The sequence below is a fragment of the Papilio machaon genome, chromosome 6 (genome assembly GCF_912999745.1).
Source record: "Papilio machaon chromosome 6, ilPapMach1.1, whole genome shotgun sequence".
In the NCBI taxonomy this organism is placed as follows: Eukaryota; Metazoa; Arthropoda; class Insecta; order Lepidoptera; family Papilionidae; genus Papilio; species Papilio machaon.
This window is the reverse complement of record NC_059991.1, coordinates 1,067,515-1,086,793: the sequence shown is the minus strand read 5'-3', so window position 1 is coordinate 1,086,793 and position 19,279 is coordinate 1,067,515. Positions and strand designations below refer to the sequence as shown.

The window sequence follows — 19,279 nt, the reverse complement described above, 5'->3', positions numbered from 1 at the left end:
ACTGTACCTATGAGTACACATTAGACCGACTAACTATACAACTGAACAGTCGGATTGTTCATTTGCGACTGTACAGTAAAAACTGAAGCCAACTTTATTCAGCATTTAAGAGGATAAAATTATTGTTGATCAATATTGCAACCCTAACAATGTTTCTTCAATATGTAACTGTATTTTTTTAAAATAAATATTTATAATTTATACAATGCATGTATTAATATTAATATACTAACATTGTACCTGTGCAAGACATGCAATAGACTTAAAATAGATAAGTGTCTAAAATAGATAAACTATATGAATATTACTTACTCACGCAAAAGTAAGTAATCGATAAATCGATCAAAAAAATTTCAGGCCAATAAATATTTCATACTTTCTTTAGCATCACGTGTTTAGGCCGAAATCTATTCGAAGATCGGCGCAGTCCGTGACGAAATATAATGCGAATTTCAAGGTATTAGTGGTTATTGTTAGCACGGCATTACTCAGCGCTCGTAGCAGACTCGTGCCGATACAAATAATGTGAACGAACGATCGATGAGGCGCATCTGTTACACACTGCAAATTGTGAGCGAAAGTCTTTTTAAAGCATAACCTATAATTCTCTAAACTAGAATTAAGAGTCGCCAAACTGTTACACTAAGCTAAAGGTATGCTGAAGTGACTACAGACTTTAAAATTGGGTGAAACGCTCTTGGAAATAGAAGGAAACATCTTCAACGAGAATAGTAATATTTTATGCTACGCGATATAAAAAAAGTCTTGAATGTAAAAAAGATTACTCAATTCTAATTACCCCAAGTGAAATAACAAACGAGGAATGAGGTCATAAACGTTGATATCTCATAACTAACACCAAAAGAAAGTTCTAAGAAATCTCACCCTCAGTGCCAGCAGTGAGAAAAGGGCGATGGCATTGGCACGCCACTCTTATCATCTGCGAATACCACAGCTGATCTACAGAGTACCAAATAGTATATAGTCTGCTGACCCAATTGGCTGCATACCATCGTATGCTAACCTCACACTATTTTATAGTTCATTAAATGACAAGTCTATTTGAATTCATTACCACAATAAACAAATACGGTTCACCGAGAAAAATTAACAAACGTCACATTATGTGTTTAAAAAGTTAAGTTACATCTAATCTTATCGACTTTCATACTTAATATTACTTTACAATCCAGTATTGAAACATTACAATAATCAACAATGAAAATTACGTCAACAAATTATGTAATTCATTCTTAATAGATCGTTGAACTATCTGAGACACGGTTCATTAATCCTTGCTCGTTAATCATTCAGTGCTACGCAGAAGGTGCATTAGTTGCTGAACAAGACATATTAATAAACTTAATTGCTATGTCCATTTCAGTAAAACATTTCAACGTATATCACATGAAATTGTGGGCGGATCTGTCTGTGTTCATACGAGATACATTATACCAGTTTTTACATCTATGTCTAACCTCACTATTGTAGGTTAGTTCATATGTTTGTCTTGTAATTTTACTAGACTACGACTACGTAATAAAAATAACATATTCAAATTTTAACACAAAGTGACATTTACTTGGGAATTTTTACTATTTCTTATACTATTTTTTATTTCATTGTCACGTGAAAAATAGATAATTTTCACGGTAATTCTACGTACGTAAGGAAATTTACTACAGTCGATAAAAAAAACAACATTGCAAAATAAATTCCGCGTTCCACAAACACGTACAAGGCATAAAATATTTAATAATACAATCTTCTTAGTACACAACTTGAAGGCAATTCATTTGTACTAAGATATGCGTTAATGAATATTTTTTGCCGTTTTCATATGTTAATTATTGATAATAACAAATAGTCAATTAGTTAAGAAACGGCTTAACTCTCGTGTGATCGTCTGGTGACGGCACCGACTAGTTTCGGACCCTTCGGTGGTCCCGACCGTCACCGGACGATCACACGTGAGTTAAGCCGTTTCTTAATTAATTATTTATTATGTCTCACGAAAGTTAAAACAAATTAATAATAAATAGCTTAAATGATATTTATAAAAATATCCAATTTCCCATTTCTCATTGCAATTAAAAAAAAGATTTTTATACGTAAACTAGCTGTCGCCCGCAACTCCGTACCCGCGGAATAAAAAAAAACGTACTAAGTAACCTATGTCTTCTTCCAGATTATAATCTACATCTATGCCAAATTTCATCGAGATCCGTTGGGCCGTTCCGTAGATACCTTCAAACAAACATCCAACCATCCATCCATCCATAAGATTATTCCTATCAAAGTGTACCCATGACAGTAATTTATGTAATCTGCATTGACAAACAGTTGCATTCAAATTGACGGGAGATTATTATCTATCTCACAGCTAACGTTAGAGTCATTTATCGTTTCATCTCTCTGTGTGTCTGCAAATTGATATATAAAGTAAATTAATAATATCATAAGCGAAATGACTTCATTGATTTAAATATAACGCGCTGAAACAGATGAAGTATGTTGTATTCGTAAAAATATTAAATTGTAATAAATCTAGTCACTCGAAAAAATATCAATTAATAACGTAAATACAACTTCGGCTAACTGATCTTACGGCTAACCAAATAAAAACTTAACTAAATAACTTGTGGTTCTTGCGTTAATAACATTAAAATCGTGAATTCAAAAAAAACTATCAGAATTCACTGACGTAACGTCAATCGTCAGCTAAAAAATAGTTCTATACAATTCTAGCAATTCAATAAAAGTATTTACCAAACACTCGTAACGAAACGCTTTGATCACAACTCAATAAGACCGGCCCTCAATCAGGCCCGTGTTACACAACACTACAAACACGCGGTACTCACAACTGATTTGTTTGCTTACAATTGTGTCTTCTTACTTGGAAAAAATTGTTCCTACTCGTTGAGAATTCATTTTAACGATTTCTAATTGACATCAAGTAGCTTAGTCCGTGTTATAAGTTGTTAGCGAGTTTATTTTATTTATTTTTTTTTATATCTTGAAGTTGCAGATATATTTCAGTAACCAAGTCTGTTTACTTAAAAGGTCCTCTCAGGTGGATTGTTTACAAATGATGACGACAATTTTTTTTAACATTCGTGTTCATAAATGTATGTGTACAATATAATAAATTAACATTTTTTTCTAATACCAAGTATGTTCGGTAAGATCATAGTTAATTTTATTTGATATAATGAACACATAAATTTTAAGCACCCTTGATATTTTGAGCACCCGTGCCTTTGAAAACTGATTTTGCATTTAAAATTCTGTCACAAAAATATTATAGCCTACGTACTTTTCGTAGCTTACGTAGGTGGTAAAAACAGGCCGCTTTCCGCTTGTAACTTGATCAGTTGTTACGAAATGTGCTGGTAGCGCGGCCGTGATCTTGATCTCGATTTTCGATTACATTGCCAATGACAGGCGCGTGCGCATCGGATATCGATAAAGTCGCACGCCGGGCGCCAGCGTACATATCGACGCCTATCGATATCTCTATATGTCCACCACTACACTACATCTCAAAGTATATTTATGTAAATAATTCTTATCGTTCTACAGAGACGAATTGATACGTAACTCCTTTCACAATATATTTTCCTCGCGATGTTGAAATGCTCTTCGTAAATTTACATATATAAAAAAAGTTATGTTGTGCAATAATTTTATTAGATGCCGAATAAAAGCAAGTCTTACTGACTACATATGTAGGTACCCCTTGCTTTTATATTACATTCACTAATTATTACCATAACAAGGCATATCAAGCTGTAACAAATTCTTGAAAATGTGACGATAGAGAGCAGCTGTGGCTGCTTCTCATCATACTAGCGTCGTCATCGCCCTTAGTAACTCTTCAAGGTCGTTCTAATGCAAGCCAACAAATGTCATGTCTGTTTATCACATTATTCAAATATTAACTCTCTAGCTAATGTTTATAGTGATTTTGTTAATCGATAAATGACTTAATAATTTTTTAGACCCTAATTGAAGAAAAGATTAGTGAAAAAAAAAATTATGAAAAACGAAATCTATAAGATTTCAATAATTAAATAGCAGGAACGTAATGCAATTTCTGTAACTAAATGTTGTAAGTGACCTTTCTTGACTTTCAATTAATTAGGTGCTTATTCAATTTTATACACATTTTTATAAAGACACTTGTGCAAATTAACATAACATAATAATAATTTATTTAATATTTCTACTTTAATTTTGTTGTAATGTCCTACAGAAGGCAGAAAGAGTCTGCTTCTCTCAAGATTTATAATCGCATAACGAACCATAATAAGCCTTTTGTTCATTCCACTATCAGTTCTAACTCAAATACTTACTCCATTGGTTAGGTGACCCAAAGTCGAACTTGTCTTCCGACACCAGAGGTAGCCACCATCGCTTGTTTTGCTCCTCTCCTGCCAGTAGACTGCTTGGAATTTGCACATCAACGAGCTTTTTTCAGTGGTGGTCGACATTAGGATTAGCGGAGATTCAAAGAGACGCACTCTTGGCTTAATAACTTAATCAAATAAAGCATTAAACATGCTTTCATAGGCATGTTTCCAACCGGAACAAAATTCGAGCAATAAAGTCAGATTCCATCTGAGTGGTGATTAATTAATGAGCATTAACAGCATTGTATCGTGCTGCGCGCGCGGCTCATTATAATGTCATTAGTCGGCTGTCAATCATCTCGTAATGATAGTGTTAAACTTGCTTAATTGGCGGTGCCGTGCTCGTCATATTTACAATGACATAACAACAATCAAAATATACCGTAGTTTGATTTTTTAAGCTTAGTTTACACTGATTGAAATAGAAAAAATAACCCAAACATTCCCATCATACATTACGTGTCGTAAACAAAATTTCTTTGAAGAGCACTTGAATAATAGACGTACAGTACATTTCTAGGTCTTGAGGTTACAATGAAAAATCAACCCGTATTTTAACGAAGAAATAGTATTCTCTTTGAATTACAAGCACAAAGGAAGCGATAAAAATGTTTTATGCAAGATAACCAATTAGTCTTTGAGTTTCTAAACTAAACGGATAATACCCACAAAACGTTGTTACATATTTTAAAATAAATATTAATGCAAAGCAATTTACTACAAAATAATTATTAATCTAAAAGTATATAGTTAGGTTTATACAAAGTTAGGATATAATTACAATGTCCTATATCTAGATAAAATTAACATTAAATAAACGTTGTCAATAATTTGGTATGCAACTCAACTATTAATTAAGGAATGTTGATTTATTGTCAATACTAAATATTTATATACATTATGTAAATAAAACATGGTTTTTTCCAACGGTTTAGTGGTAGTCGGTGCCGACGTTGGCGCCGCCGTGGTGCCGTCGGTTGCGAGGAGTAACAGACACATGCAACTTATTGGTTTGAAGAGCGACTTAGCTACTGTATTTTCCTGATCTAACTAAACTTCATATTCAATTCGTTAAGATATGTTGGATGTGTGGAATGACTTGTAAACTTAAGAGGTTAGATTTAATGTATTTATATTGATTTATTTATATTGTACCTATTGGAATTTTGAAATTGGAATTTATTCTTTAATGATGTTCGTTTTTTTTTAATAAATAAATAAAAATTGTTAGTCGTTGAATTAAAATATTAGCAATTATCTGTAAAAGCATCTTATTTCTTTGATCTTAAGCGCGAAAATTAATTTTCGTTTGTCTCTTTACTTAATTAAAATTTCGTGTCTCAATTTTTTATATTTGAAATTTCATTAACTTTAAAATTAAAAATACATTCTATATTATTACTTAATAAGGACTGCGTCTACGTTAGAGGTTTTGATGTCGCAATAAACACAAAAGTCGGTGTAAATAACACAATATGACACGACGGGGGCAACCTTCACATAATTTTGTTATTTAGACTAAGTAATTTTCAACTAACTTAGATGATCCAGATTAATCATTTCGTGTACAATAAGCCCAGTGTTCTTATCACTGAACATATCTATCTATCATTGAGATATTTGTCTCTAAGTTACCTGAGATCTCTTTACATCTAGTGAAACATACGATCTCAACAATTCTCTAAGATCGAAGTTAACTCCTATTAGGCTAGCGACCGCGCGGCGCCGGTAGTGACGCCATCGCATCTCAACGAGAACAATTTGCCGCCAACAAATACTATTAGTTAAATGCTTCGTATCTCACGAACTAATGGACGGCGATACGAGGTCTAGGCCACTGATAAAGGACTATCCATTCATTGTTCTTTAATATTCAACCAACTATAAATATTAAAATGCTATAGTGATTGTGGGCGATTACTATCGATAAAATTAAGACTGACAAAATAATTTTTACATTATCTACAAGCGTTTATGTTCATAAGCGATTTACATAGCGATTCCTTGCAAAAAAAATCGCCTCAGTAACCTACTTGGCAAGAAAATTTCGCACTCAGTGCATTTAAACTATGTTGTTCAGATTCCCAAGCACGTGCTAATGAGAGGTAAACGTAAACATAGCGTTATATTAAACATACTCGTACGATTTGTTTGAATATAAACGCCTTTATCACAAGTCGTGTAGGTGATGGAAGAACAAACACCGGAAACATAAAAATTCCCCAGATCATACATAAAAATTACGTAAAATTAAACTCGATTTAATTTCATTATTTTTCTTTTAGGATTTCAAATCACAAAGACATCTAGATATGTTTGGGTGATGTTTAAATTCGACAATTAAAGGTTATGTCTAAATAAAATTACTACTTATAGCTTAAATAAATATTTCAACTGAACTGAGCAATACCTCAATTATGTATGTATATGTGTTTGAGTCACAAATATTTTCAACAGCAGATCGTGTGATCGATAAGAAATTACTGCGGCAAATACTTGTGCACATAAATATTTCTAAATTAAATTGAAGTGTAACAGAAGCGTGAAGTACATAACAGTCGCACATATGTATATATAAAATGGATATGTGCCAACATTACGAATCTTGCCGGATTTCTGGAACTAGTACCGCGATTAATTGCTGCTGTCTGCGACAAGGAATGCACATTAACAATACTAAATACTAAACATGTCACATTATAATCTCATTCTAAACAAGTGCCCTCGCAATTCAGTAGTTACAGTTCGTAGCTTTTACGCCGTGTCTATGTTCGACTCTCGACTGAACATTTATTGTGATAGTTTTTAATGAGATATAACGAATAATTAACGTTCCTATCACATCTTTAATTCATTAATTCTTTTGCTATGTCAATTACTAATATGAAGAAACTATTAAAATTACTGAACCTATTTTATTTCGAAGTAATGGAATTTTTCTTCTTATTTTACAATAATTGAAACTCAGTGAAATGACGCATTGTACGATAACTAGAAACATTTTCATTTTGTTATAAATGTTTATAGAAAGGAATGAACTTGTTCCACTTTTCTTCAACCCATATCTAAAACTAAAAATACTGACCTAATCTACTGAACTGTAAAAGACAACTTTTATTTATTGCTTGTCAAAATAAAACTATTCCAAATTAAATCGTTTAACCATCGCTTTGACATTAATGACCTACTCGATGACAATAATGGCTTAATTCGACTATAAATTTTCTAATGTAAAAAAAATATTTGTGAATTTCTTTCAAGAAAGAATGTTCTGAGACGGAAAATAAAGACTTGATAAATATTAAAACGTAATTCTTTAAAATCACAACAATGTTATAAAAATCCATTACGTACTTTATTTTTACATCATTTATTAGTAAAATAATACTTTATTACTAACAAATCTTTAACCTATCAACAAGTAGGGCTGTTCAGTAAAAAATAACGCCTTGTTTAATATTTCATACATCGTTAAGATGTTTAAAAACAAATTTCGCGGAATGTTCTTCCATAAAACATTTATTGTGGAGTGCTTCGCGAAAATATGTTCTCATAAAAGTTTGATGTGAGGAAATAAGAATGGTACATGTAACTATTGTGGGCCAAGGACGTGTACGATAATGAATCAAACGTATTTGTAGAATGTAAAACGTATTACAATTGAATATTTATATCAACATCTGTTTCACTTTATACCAATATTCCTTACTGAAGTTGTTTTAAAAATATTTTCGTTTTACACAAAATTTTATACAAGCTAGCCGAAGAAAATTACTTTGACAGAGTTTGACTTATGTTTAATCAATGTTACAAGTCCTTAGAATTTATTTTGGACCATTTAAGTGTTAATAAAATCAGCAAGTTATAAATAACCGACAAAATTAAATAAATGAAGAATAATAAAATAATTTACACTCAGCCAATTTGTGTTCCGATCAAGTGGAAAATAGCGTAAATAAATACGCATTTCATCGCATACAGTATGTTTTTAGTATTTCAAATGTACCGGCATTTTTGCACACTGCCAGATGAAGTGTTTGGGCCGAATAGTTATTAACGTGCTATGTGCAGTAACGCTTTATTTTAGCTCTCGAATCCAACCGCTACATGTGAACATATCCGTGATATTATATTTCAATACCGACAATGTTATAACGAACATAAGCCGATTACGGATTACGGTTATTGAATCTTATTTTTGTTTAATTGATAGTTATATTTACGAACAATGAAAAAGGCTTTCAATGAATTTCAGTCACTAAGTCTTAGTTTATGATCTGTGTATATTTTTAGTGACACTTATCTACTTCAATATAATAAAGAAAGATATTTAAGCGAACATTTAAATTCAATCAAAAATAAATTGATTGACAACATTGAGTGGTAGACTCAAATGTTTTAATGTAGCTACGTTAAGTAGCAAAGAATTTCTGTATACATCGGAATGCAAGCACTAACACACGTAACATTGAGTGGCATTACGCTCTGCACAGTTTCAGTCTGAGTGCGTCTAGGCCGCGCAATGTTTATGTTCAGAAATACATACACGATGTTAGTGCGGTGGTGCACAGGTGTACCCTGTCATAGACTAACTGCTCTCTTTTATCTTGCAACACTAGTGACCTCTAGTTTTGACTGCTCTAGATTGCTCGTGTTTATGTTCTGCGGTTCTTTTTAACACTAAAACATTTTTGTTCAATATAGACCTTCAGGAGATTAAATTTTGAATTTCTAACGCTTTCCCCGGCCACTATCGTAACCAAATGTTAATCTATATCTTTAAACTAATTCTTTTTTTTTAATTATAATAATAATATCATCATCATCGTTAAGTGATCTTAAAAATTATCAATTACTTCAAATATTACGAAAGGCATAAAATGTATTTATAAATACTTTTGACAATAGTATATAAGCTGTTTTACTCGGTGACACTCGACTATACTCGTAGTATCACAATTACACGGCGTTCAACACTGCGGTTTTACCTCATTTTCTTCTAACTAGTCTTGACTTATTCCGTTTTGTTTTATGTACGTAAAATAGCGAAGGTTAATGATAAATTTAAACGTGATTTTGATACATCAGACTGACGTAAAACAATCGCATCGTACGTAACGGTCAACTGAACAAATGCTTATTTTAGGCGTTCAAATAAATAATGACTCACTTCTTGTACTCTTAACATAACTTGTAAAAATAGCTTAAAAGCACTGAATTAATACAATTAATAAAATAGGAGTCTGTTTCTAATATCGAAAAAAATTATTCGAGTGCGTGCGTATTTGCTTTACATATAAGGAATTCTATCTGTGTGTCTATCCACGAGCCGCGTTTGTTCCCGGTAATCTCCTAAAAGACATTATTCGATTTTAAATTAAAAGATGTTTTCTATCGTAAACAAACATCATAAATATCTCAACCACATGTCAGCCGCCCAAGTCGACTATATCGTCATATTCATGTCATACCACCGCACACCGCTACTGACATAAAAGTCCAAGTCATCCGGTTACTGATTATACGTAACTGACAAGGCATACGCACTATTTATTTGGCCCGTGGATTTATTGATTGTTGGACATCTGATATTTATGTTCTGCTACGAGCAACAGTGAAAATAGAATTCGATGAAAATTAATATAAAATATAAACGACTTACATCAACTGTTTGTTTGTTCAACTGTCATAGTATCATACAATTTCATACTAAATCTTAATGCCTTCCTTAATAATCATAAACTCGAGTGAGACAGTTTCAGTACACTGGGACCTTATGGTTAATGAATTTCATAATTGATACATCTTAGTAATATTATAAATGCCAATGTTTAAATGGATGGATGGATGTTTGTTTGAAGGTATCTCCGGAACGGCTCAACGGATCTTGATGAAATTCAGCAAAGATGTGATTTTTAAAGCCGCGCGGACAGAGTCGCGGGCGACAGCTAGTGATTTATAAACAAAACATTATTATGTACAGAAATACACAGAAATAGTTTGAAATTTTAACTCCTATTGTACTCGTATTATGCTACAAAAATGTGTGGGTGCAATCAATCTACTGTTTTACAATAAAACATTATACGTACAATAGTTTTGACACCTATTACTATATGTCGATGTATACCAGTTTGTAGCTGCATTACGTGTCAGGTGACTCGTTACCCGCAGAATGCAACGAGACCACCGTAACTGGGTTTATGGCCCAGTTATTTTAAAGTTTTATAACGCGATAAAATAACACATCGCTGTTTGTTTTATGATAAGACAGCCGGCAAGGCGGGAAACTGTTGCATAGCATTGGACTACAGATTGAATATAATTTAAGTCATTTAGATGATGATATCAATGGATGATTGAATTGAGATCACACATGAATAAATATAAACTATCATATCCATACTAGAATACATATAATTAGGTGTCAATTCTATTAGATTACTATTTCTTAACCATTATGAAACATTCTATGAAGTATCACAAGTTTTTACTAAAGTAATCGTTTGTTTTAACATATTGGAATTGTTGTGGCTACGATGTAATAATGTATTGCCAATATTTAACTGGTGGCGCCCGAAAACTAACCTCCAAAAACAATAAAGCATTGTTCAAACAGAAAAATTTATGGTCCACGTTCGGATGTTGTTATTGGACTGGGCAATGTTTACAGGCAATATTATGTCTAGACATCGCTATGTGTTACATAGGGTATTTATATCTTTTACCTAGAAGTAAATCATATCACATTTAAAATAGTGTTTTGACATCGAGTGTATTTTCTTTGCCTTTTTCTTCTTTTGTTTTTTTAAATTAGTAACACTAAATCTACTTTTAAATATAAAAAAAACAATAAATAATCAACTTGGTTCCAGTAATTAATAATTTTATAGGTTGCAGTTTATGTAGAATATACGGAGATAAATTAACAGTCATAACGTAATAATTTGTTGTATTTATCAATAAATAACTTCATAGATTACCACAACATATTATTATCATAAACAAGCACTTCAGGCGATTCATCGCCACAGAGCCGCATTCTAAACAACAATCTACACACCTAGCAATGGTGATTCGATCTGTGACGTCATGGACCCCGGCGTTCATAACCAATTGTCCCACTTTACAATGCTAACATTTGTCGATTCCAAAGAGCCACAGTATAGTACTATCCAAACTTTGTGATGTCTCACAATTTCGTAAAAGACATCACAAGATCATCATGCACGCGCTTTCCTTCACTTACACACAAGGGCAAAACAGCATCGAGCTCGCAGTTAACCACGACGCACAGGTAAAGTTTGAATCTTAAAATACCCGTCCAATCTCGTCCAACCTCGACACTGACAATTCTATCTTATAGTTCTAAGAACAGACCAGCTGTTATTATGAAGTTTATTTTTAGGTCGATTAGAATTAACTCTTTCCTTTTTAATTGGGACATATTATGTGAAAATTAACATAAATTTCTAGTGTTTTGTTGTTCAATGAGTTTGTGTTATTTGTACGTAATTCAGCAAGTCGAAAAACTAACTTTTATACTGAGTAGCCGCCGATCATAAAAAATAAGTAACCACTAAGCTTTTCTCGGTTCATGTAATAGTAAAATATAAAATTATTTTCTAAATAAAATTTTTGGTACAACATTTCAAGGACAGTAATCTGTATTAATCAACTCTTAAATGAAATTTCAAATGTCCGGCACAAAAAAATAAACATTTTACTCATCATAAATACATAATGATTAAAATATATATTCATAATCTGACCGAATAACTTCTGAATTACTCATAGTTGTATATAAATAAGCGGTAAATAAATAAAAATATCAAAAATGTGGGTCGCGATGTCACTCCATCGGTCACCGAGATCAAACACTTTGACGCGCCAAGGCTCACACGCATCACTCACTATCAGAATAACAACGTTTTTTTAAAATCATAACTGAGTTATTTATAGGGTTTTAAACTGTCTAAGATAAAATAAGTTAATCTGATTAGATTAACATCCTAGTCAGTTTAAAAATAATATGACATCAACAAATTCTTCGAGGCGACTGTTATTTTAAGCACTCGAGTCAACAATCAAAATGATTGAAAGAATAATAGTCAGTAAAATTTGTGTATCTGTTTTTACTAGTAGTCGGCCGTGACTCTGTCCGTGGAATTATAAAAAAACTTAATAAGTAGCCTATATGTTCTTCTAGACTATGTTCTACATCTATGCCAACTTTCATCGAGATCCGTTGGGCTGTTCCGGAGATACCTTCAAACAAAAATCCATCCATCCATCTATCTAAACATTTGCATTTTTAAAATTATTAAGATGTAAGATGGTATAAAATAACTGTAAGTTTAAACGAAGGAAATATTTTATTCTCAGGACCGTGAGAGCAACTTGTCAGTACCAGCCCGCTGGGAGGACAGAAACCTTCGCACCTACCTCAACAAACACGACGTTGGTTAGTAGAAGAATTTTATAATCATGATCTTTAGAGTAACCTTTCTCTTTATGATGAACTTAAATTAAACGATTAAATGTCTAGCAATTTGATAGTTTATTTTTATATTATGACCGATGACCATTTAAATTGTTACTATTGTCATTTATTTTCACTTCCTTAACTTTATATTTACAAGGTTATTAGACAAAACTTGGAATTTATTAACTATCTGAAACCGGCACCGACTCGCTCCAGAACAAGGAAGTCAAACTCAGAATCCACAACGTATGGAACAACTGAGTATTATTTCATTAAAATCTGTATGATAAAATGAATCGATATAATTTATGTTATCAGAAAAAGCGAGCCGTTGGATCGGTGGTATCTACGACTACGGCGCTCGCGCATGGAAGTGGGGCGGCGAGTTGCGGCGCATGCACTACCAGTCCTTCTCCAAGATGAAGCGACTCTCCCCTGAGGAGCTCAAGTGGAACTGCATCGCCATGATGCCCGAACTTCTCTACAGGTAACACTCTTAATCAATCTGGATTCAATCATTGAACAGTTAAAAATATTATCTTCAAGAATTCTTGAAAACATTCCAACTAAACTCTGGACTTATGTTAGGACTTGTTCACGGCAATAATCGAATAATTCGAATCGAACCTACGACCACTAGTCCGATACTAGTCTTGTTATAAGTATTTTTAGTTAGGTTAAGTTAATCTATTATTACAATGCACTGTATTTCTAAAGAAAGGGAAGTTATAAATACAATCAAAGTTACTTGTGGTACATAGATATTCTTCGATTACAATAAAGCTAACAATTTTGTAGTTTAAATACGAACTACGTTTTCTTAAGATCCCTTTAGCTTCTAGAAGTTAAGAGAAATGCACAACTCAACTCAAACTCAACAAACAAACAATTGTCTGTAAAACTCGGAGCTCACAAGTTTAACTAGCTCTCGGAAGAAATAAGACGTGGATTTTGTTAGTTACAACTTGTTAAAACTTTAAATCGAAATTTTTAAGACCGTACCAACAAAACTTTTAAGTAGGAAAAAGAACTTACCTTTGGTTGCTTTTTTAGATTTCGTATTTCAAAACTGCGGAAAAATAATGTTTAAATGTAAATTACGATACAATTCACTATCAGTCACAAATTTAACTTAGCTTATAAAAAAATCCTATTCCTTTCTGTGAACGTCGCAAAGTTTGGCTCTTCTATCTTTGACTAGATATGTAAGTGTTCCATACATTCAATGACTGATAAGGATCAATAGTAAAGCTTAATTTCTTCATTAAACTTCTTATTAAACTGATAAAAGTAATCACTACAGCACTTTTCTCCATTAAGATATTTTATCTCTAAACCTTAACAATCTAAAAGTATACTACATCACGTTATCAAAGAGCACATGCAATTAAGGGCAGTTATTGCAAAAGTTTCGCCACAACCCTCCGTTCATAAAGTATGGGCTTTGAATTAACGTAACTAATGTTAAGTTCGTGACAAAAGCGTAGCGGGGAAGCGAGGTTCATTGTGGCGAACGGCCTAAGCCAGAGACAAGCGTGGCGGCTACGCTCTTCGACTACCCTAAACTTCTGAATTCGCTCTATAATTCATTCTCTAAATGGGTATAAGGATTCAATTTATAAGAGATAGCGTAATCAATGACGTGTTTTATCAAAATGCGGCGGTAATCATACCCATTGTCCTCTAGTCCCGTTTTCTCATCATCACTAGGTAAAAATTGTTAGGACGCACTGACGCTTTTTAAACAAAATTATTAGGACACTTAAAAATCGCTGCCGCTTATGTCTTAGTAACTTGCCAAATAAACGATGGTTTGCAAAACCGATTATGTTTAATAAAGATCGATACTGGGAATCGGTATAAAGTTTTACGAGCTGCCGCGGTCAGATTATGTCGCCCCATTGTTCTGTGGACCCCATGTCCTGCACAGATGGCTATGTGTGATTTGGAAATTTATTTTAGGATTATCGTCACATATTCAAGAGGGTTCTTAATTTGATAGCAACATCCAATCGGGACACAAATGTACGTTACACCAAATAAAAACGAAAGTTTATAAACTAACAGTGCCTAATGTAAGTCGTTTGTTATTACTGTATTTTATGTACAAACTAGCTGTCGCCCGCGACTCCGTCCGCGCGCAATTAAAAAAAACTTAATAGGGGTATGAAAAATAGATGTTGGCCGATTCTCAGACCTACTGAATATGCTCACAAAATTTCATGACAATCGGTCAAGCCGTTTCGGAGGAGTACGGGAACGAATATTGTGACACGAGAATTTTATATATATAGATGTAAAAGTTTATACAAAGTAAGTTGTCAAACTTTAAACTTATACATTTTTTTGTAAAAGTTAATCTAAACTCTACCTAACCTATACCTTTTATCGGTTGGCAACAAATGTATAAATATAAATGCTTGCGATACAGTTCAAGGCGAAAGAAACAATTGGCAGGACGTCGTGAGAGCAATCATAGCATGAATGTAAATTGATGTTGGAGTCAAGCGAATTGACTTTTTAATTTACAACTATCTAGAACCCAGTCAACAGCCGTGACTAGACGTAACTGATGGTGATTTGATTGACTACTTAGGAGTACGTAACATATATGAAACGTGACTTTTGACGCACATTTCGTCATAAAACTCGACGCTAATTATATTACGAGTTTTTGTAACAAAGTCACAACTAAAGAACTAATTTTCAACACAAAATATTTGTACAACATTGTATTAGTTAAATACTTTTTACATACAAAATGCTATATATTCATAGATACGATTAATATAAAATCCGTCTGACTTTTTGAACATCTTCGGCTGGTCTAAGCGTCCCCAACCTGTCGGTCGGTAGACCTGTCGGTCTACTTTAAAAAATTACAATTTGTAAAAAACTATTTGCAGATGGGCTCCACGTAGCTGCATAGAGGCGAGACAATACATTTGCCAGACGAAACTGCGCAAGGTGCCGAAGACGAAGCTAAAAGACCTGCGGCGGCGCTGGCAGCGCATGGGCAAGATCAACGAGATTACCGCGCCCAGCGTCAGCCGCGAGGTCGACGACCCCCGCAATAATGACGTCACCACCAACCCCGTCGACAACCCCAAGGCATTCGACCTCCGACCCGCGCCACTGTACGGACCGCGAGGCAACAGACGCGAACCGAATCCGATGCGAAATCACCAGAAACCCTACGATCTGAGACCGAACGAGTTGAAGAAAAGATCCAGGCCAAACGCCCGTAGGCGGCTCACCAGACCGTTCCCTGGGTAAGACTTTGTACGCTAACATAATATACTATCTCCAATATAGACTTATTCATATTTCATAAGGTAATATCGGCAAAGGATTCGCTACAATCATTTATTATATCCACTACATATATGTACATATCACCAACTCGAGAATATTATAACTCTAATAAAACAAATCTTTACAAATTAAAATTTTAAATTCCAGTTACAAATGGAACCGCCATGACCCCGAGGCTTCGTTCCGGTACAACTCGGAGTTACTACGATCGGGCCGTACGGGGCTCAGCCCGCAGCAAGTCAACGGGCACTTGGCGCGGCTGCGGCACCTACGCGACAGGCAGATCAGGCGCCGACGGCTGCGCGAAAACGACGACTGGCTCGTCAACGACGTCAGACAGGTGCTCGTGCCCACACATGCTCGCACCTACACCGTCGACAACAACATCAGCGCCCTGCATCCCAAAGCCATCGTTGAGGAGTTCGATATGATGCCGCGACCCATCGTACTGCCGAGACCAGCGCGCGGTGCTGGCTAAACAACTACTTATATACTCGTAGTAGTAGGCTGGCTTTTTCCGCAACTCTACAACTAACGCGTAAAATGTACCCTACATCTACTTATTTGTATCTTAAATTATCTTTTCTATGCTTTGATTGCTATATTTCTTTAGATGTCTTACTGTCGTTTTGTCTTTGACATTGTGAATTTTTATAGTAATGCTTTAGCTGTTTCTCTCAATCGTTTTAATTAATTCCAATCACTATGTGATCGATCATGACTCGCTCAGTGTTCATCTTTTAACTTCTCCTTCTCTATTTGTTCTGTCTAGAACGAAATAGATGTTTTGTAAACAACTTGTTTTTAAACTATCATCACATAATGTTTTATAAACATCATTCGGCTAATCATAATATTATTCCAACTTAAATTATGCCTCACGTTTTAAAACTTAAATATATTAATTATCTATGCACTAAAAAAAATTACAAACATTATCATTATGAACTATAAACTATTTCGAATAATTGACTTGAATGAAAAAATCGTGTTTGCTCAGTCTATGGCTGGCATCGTCTTTGCTATATCACATACAGTACTGAAGTAAGGATGAAAAAAACTTGAGTAAGTGCTGCATTTTGGAAAATAGTATGAGTATACTTGAGTGCCAAAAGGCAGCACTTTACGAAACGTACAGATGCACTAGCAAACATGGTCTTTAGATAAGGATATCTACGTATTAATAAATACTAATATTGAAACGTTCAATGCCGACTCTAATGAATTCGGTTTCGTAATGTAGAACGTGTTAAGCTTTTAATATAATATGTTACAATGCGTATTTATAAAAAAAAAACTAGTCAGTAAGTTTATTAAGAAATACTGTCAAGTATTTCTTATCATACCAACCAATACGTTTAATACATATTGTTGCTATCAAATTAATTATTCTTTCATCGCTTTAAGTGTAATTTATTAAAAAAATAAAATTAATTAACAATACAAAAATGTGTCGTACACAATATTGGCATTTCGCTTTGTCTTAAAAAAATAGTATTAATTATAATTGTACGTTCCAACTTGTATGTTGTTTAGGTTAAAATAACCAACTTTATATATAAGTGCCAACGTTTTAGTCCTCGCATTTATATCACGAAATCATATTTAGATGGACAACGCCATCTAGAGCATGACAAGAGAAACTTTCCTTGAAGAAGGGACATTTAAAAATACTGGTCATAATACTTTAGACAGCACGTAGAACGTAGAAACTATTTAATAAATATAATAAATTAAAATATAATTATAATTTACTATAGTTTTATAATAACAATTGTTTACTTTTATCACATTTTCGCAATCAATATAGCATACAAAATATTGTCAAAACTAATCGAAACTATGTTAAGAATGTATGAAGAAATTGGTTATGGAAAAAAGAACTATGTTATGATATGAACATCAATGGAATTGCATTCCATTATTTACAGAATATATCTCTCTTATCCAATAATTAAGTCATCTTTAGCGTGGATTTGAAATGTCAAAACATTCGTAGAATAACATATTGCCATCTCTCACTCTTTATAAGAAAAAAAAGATAACAATTTTTCCCATTTTTGTAGAAATAAAATCAACTGTTAGTGTACATTAGATGCCTATCATAGTCACATTTCATCGAGTAATTCTTCAGCTTACTTGTAATATACGGTTGTAAAAATTCGTATATAATATGTTTAGGGTTGCCAGGTCGCCAAACTAGCCGGACAGACCAGCCAGTTTGGCCAGACATTTGGGTAGAAAGGACACCCTATTTTAGAATTTTGTTTCAGTATTAATAGGTACACTCTCGTTTGGGAAATGTATAAAGCCTAACAAAAGCCGGAAAACCGTTTATTTTGACCGGACACGCAATCAAAAAGCCTACCTATATCCGGCCTTATCTGGGCGCCTGGCAACGCTAAATATGTTTAACAATTACTTTTTAATTGTTATTTGTGTTTGACAGTTGTGTAAATGATGGAACAATCTAGATATGGTTTCGTTTAATTATAATTATTACATGGAGAGATTAATTTCCTATGATGTAATGTATGTCTGCATTTTTATTTTTATTAACGATGCAACAAATTGTTGCCGTGATTTTTTAAAGCCGTAACGTAAACACATACTTTTATATATTTCATTTTCATTAACTAAACAAAGACAACGTTTTTGTATACGTGTAAGTGTAGTCAAACCAGTGAGTATATGTTTACTAAGGTTGGATTCCACCTACGGTTTATATTCAATTGATTACCATTATTTTCTGGTAAAATGAAATTAATGCAAATTTTATTGTGTTGCAATTTTGCTTCCAAGTAGAGTTCTTAATAATTCATGTTATTGGTTATGTGTAATTTTTTCACAAAGATTTGGTTTTCAATATTCAGTATCCACCGTTTTGTAAGAAATTTGTTGTTTTAGTATTATTTACTTACCTCCATAGATTTAGTTACGAAATACCATAACTTTCGAAGCAAATTTATTTATTTTCATGTCCGATATATTTTTTTCTATTTTGTGTATGAATAAGTTTAATTTGTACAGAATCATTAAATGTTGTGTCATATAGAAACAAAAG

At 33.3% G+C, this 19,279-nt stretch overlaps 1 protein-coding gene across 1 annotated transcript in view; it reads left to right on the top strand.

Annotated features, from left to right (window-relative positions):
- LOC106710951 overlaps positions 1–17,587 on the top strand; it is a 31,100-nt gene extending 13,513 nt beyond the window's left edge. Inside the window, exons 3-6 of the mRNA XM_014503142.2 lie at positions 12,801–12,879; positions 13,219–13,387; positions 15,807–16,172; positions 16,363–17,587. Coding sequence (XP_014358628.2) covers positions 12,801–12,879; positions 13,219–13,387; positions 15,807–16,172; positions 16,363–16,693 — 945 coding nt within the window. The 3' untranslated portion in view covers positions 16,694–17,587. The remainder of the gene's footprint in view (positions 1–12,800; positions 12,880–13,218; positions 13,388–15,806; positions 16,173–16,362) is intronic.
- The last annotated feature ends 1,692 nt before the right edge of the window (positions 17,588–19,279 follow it).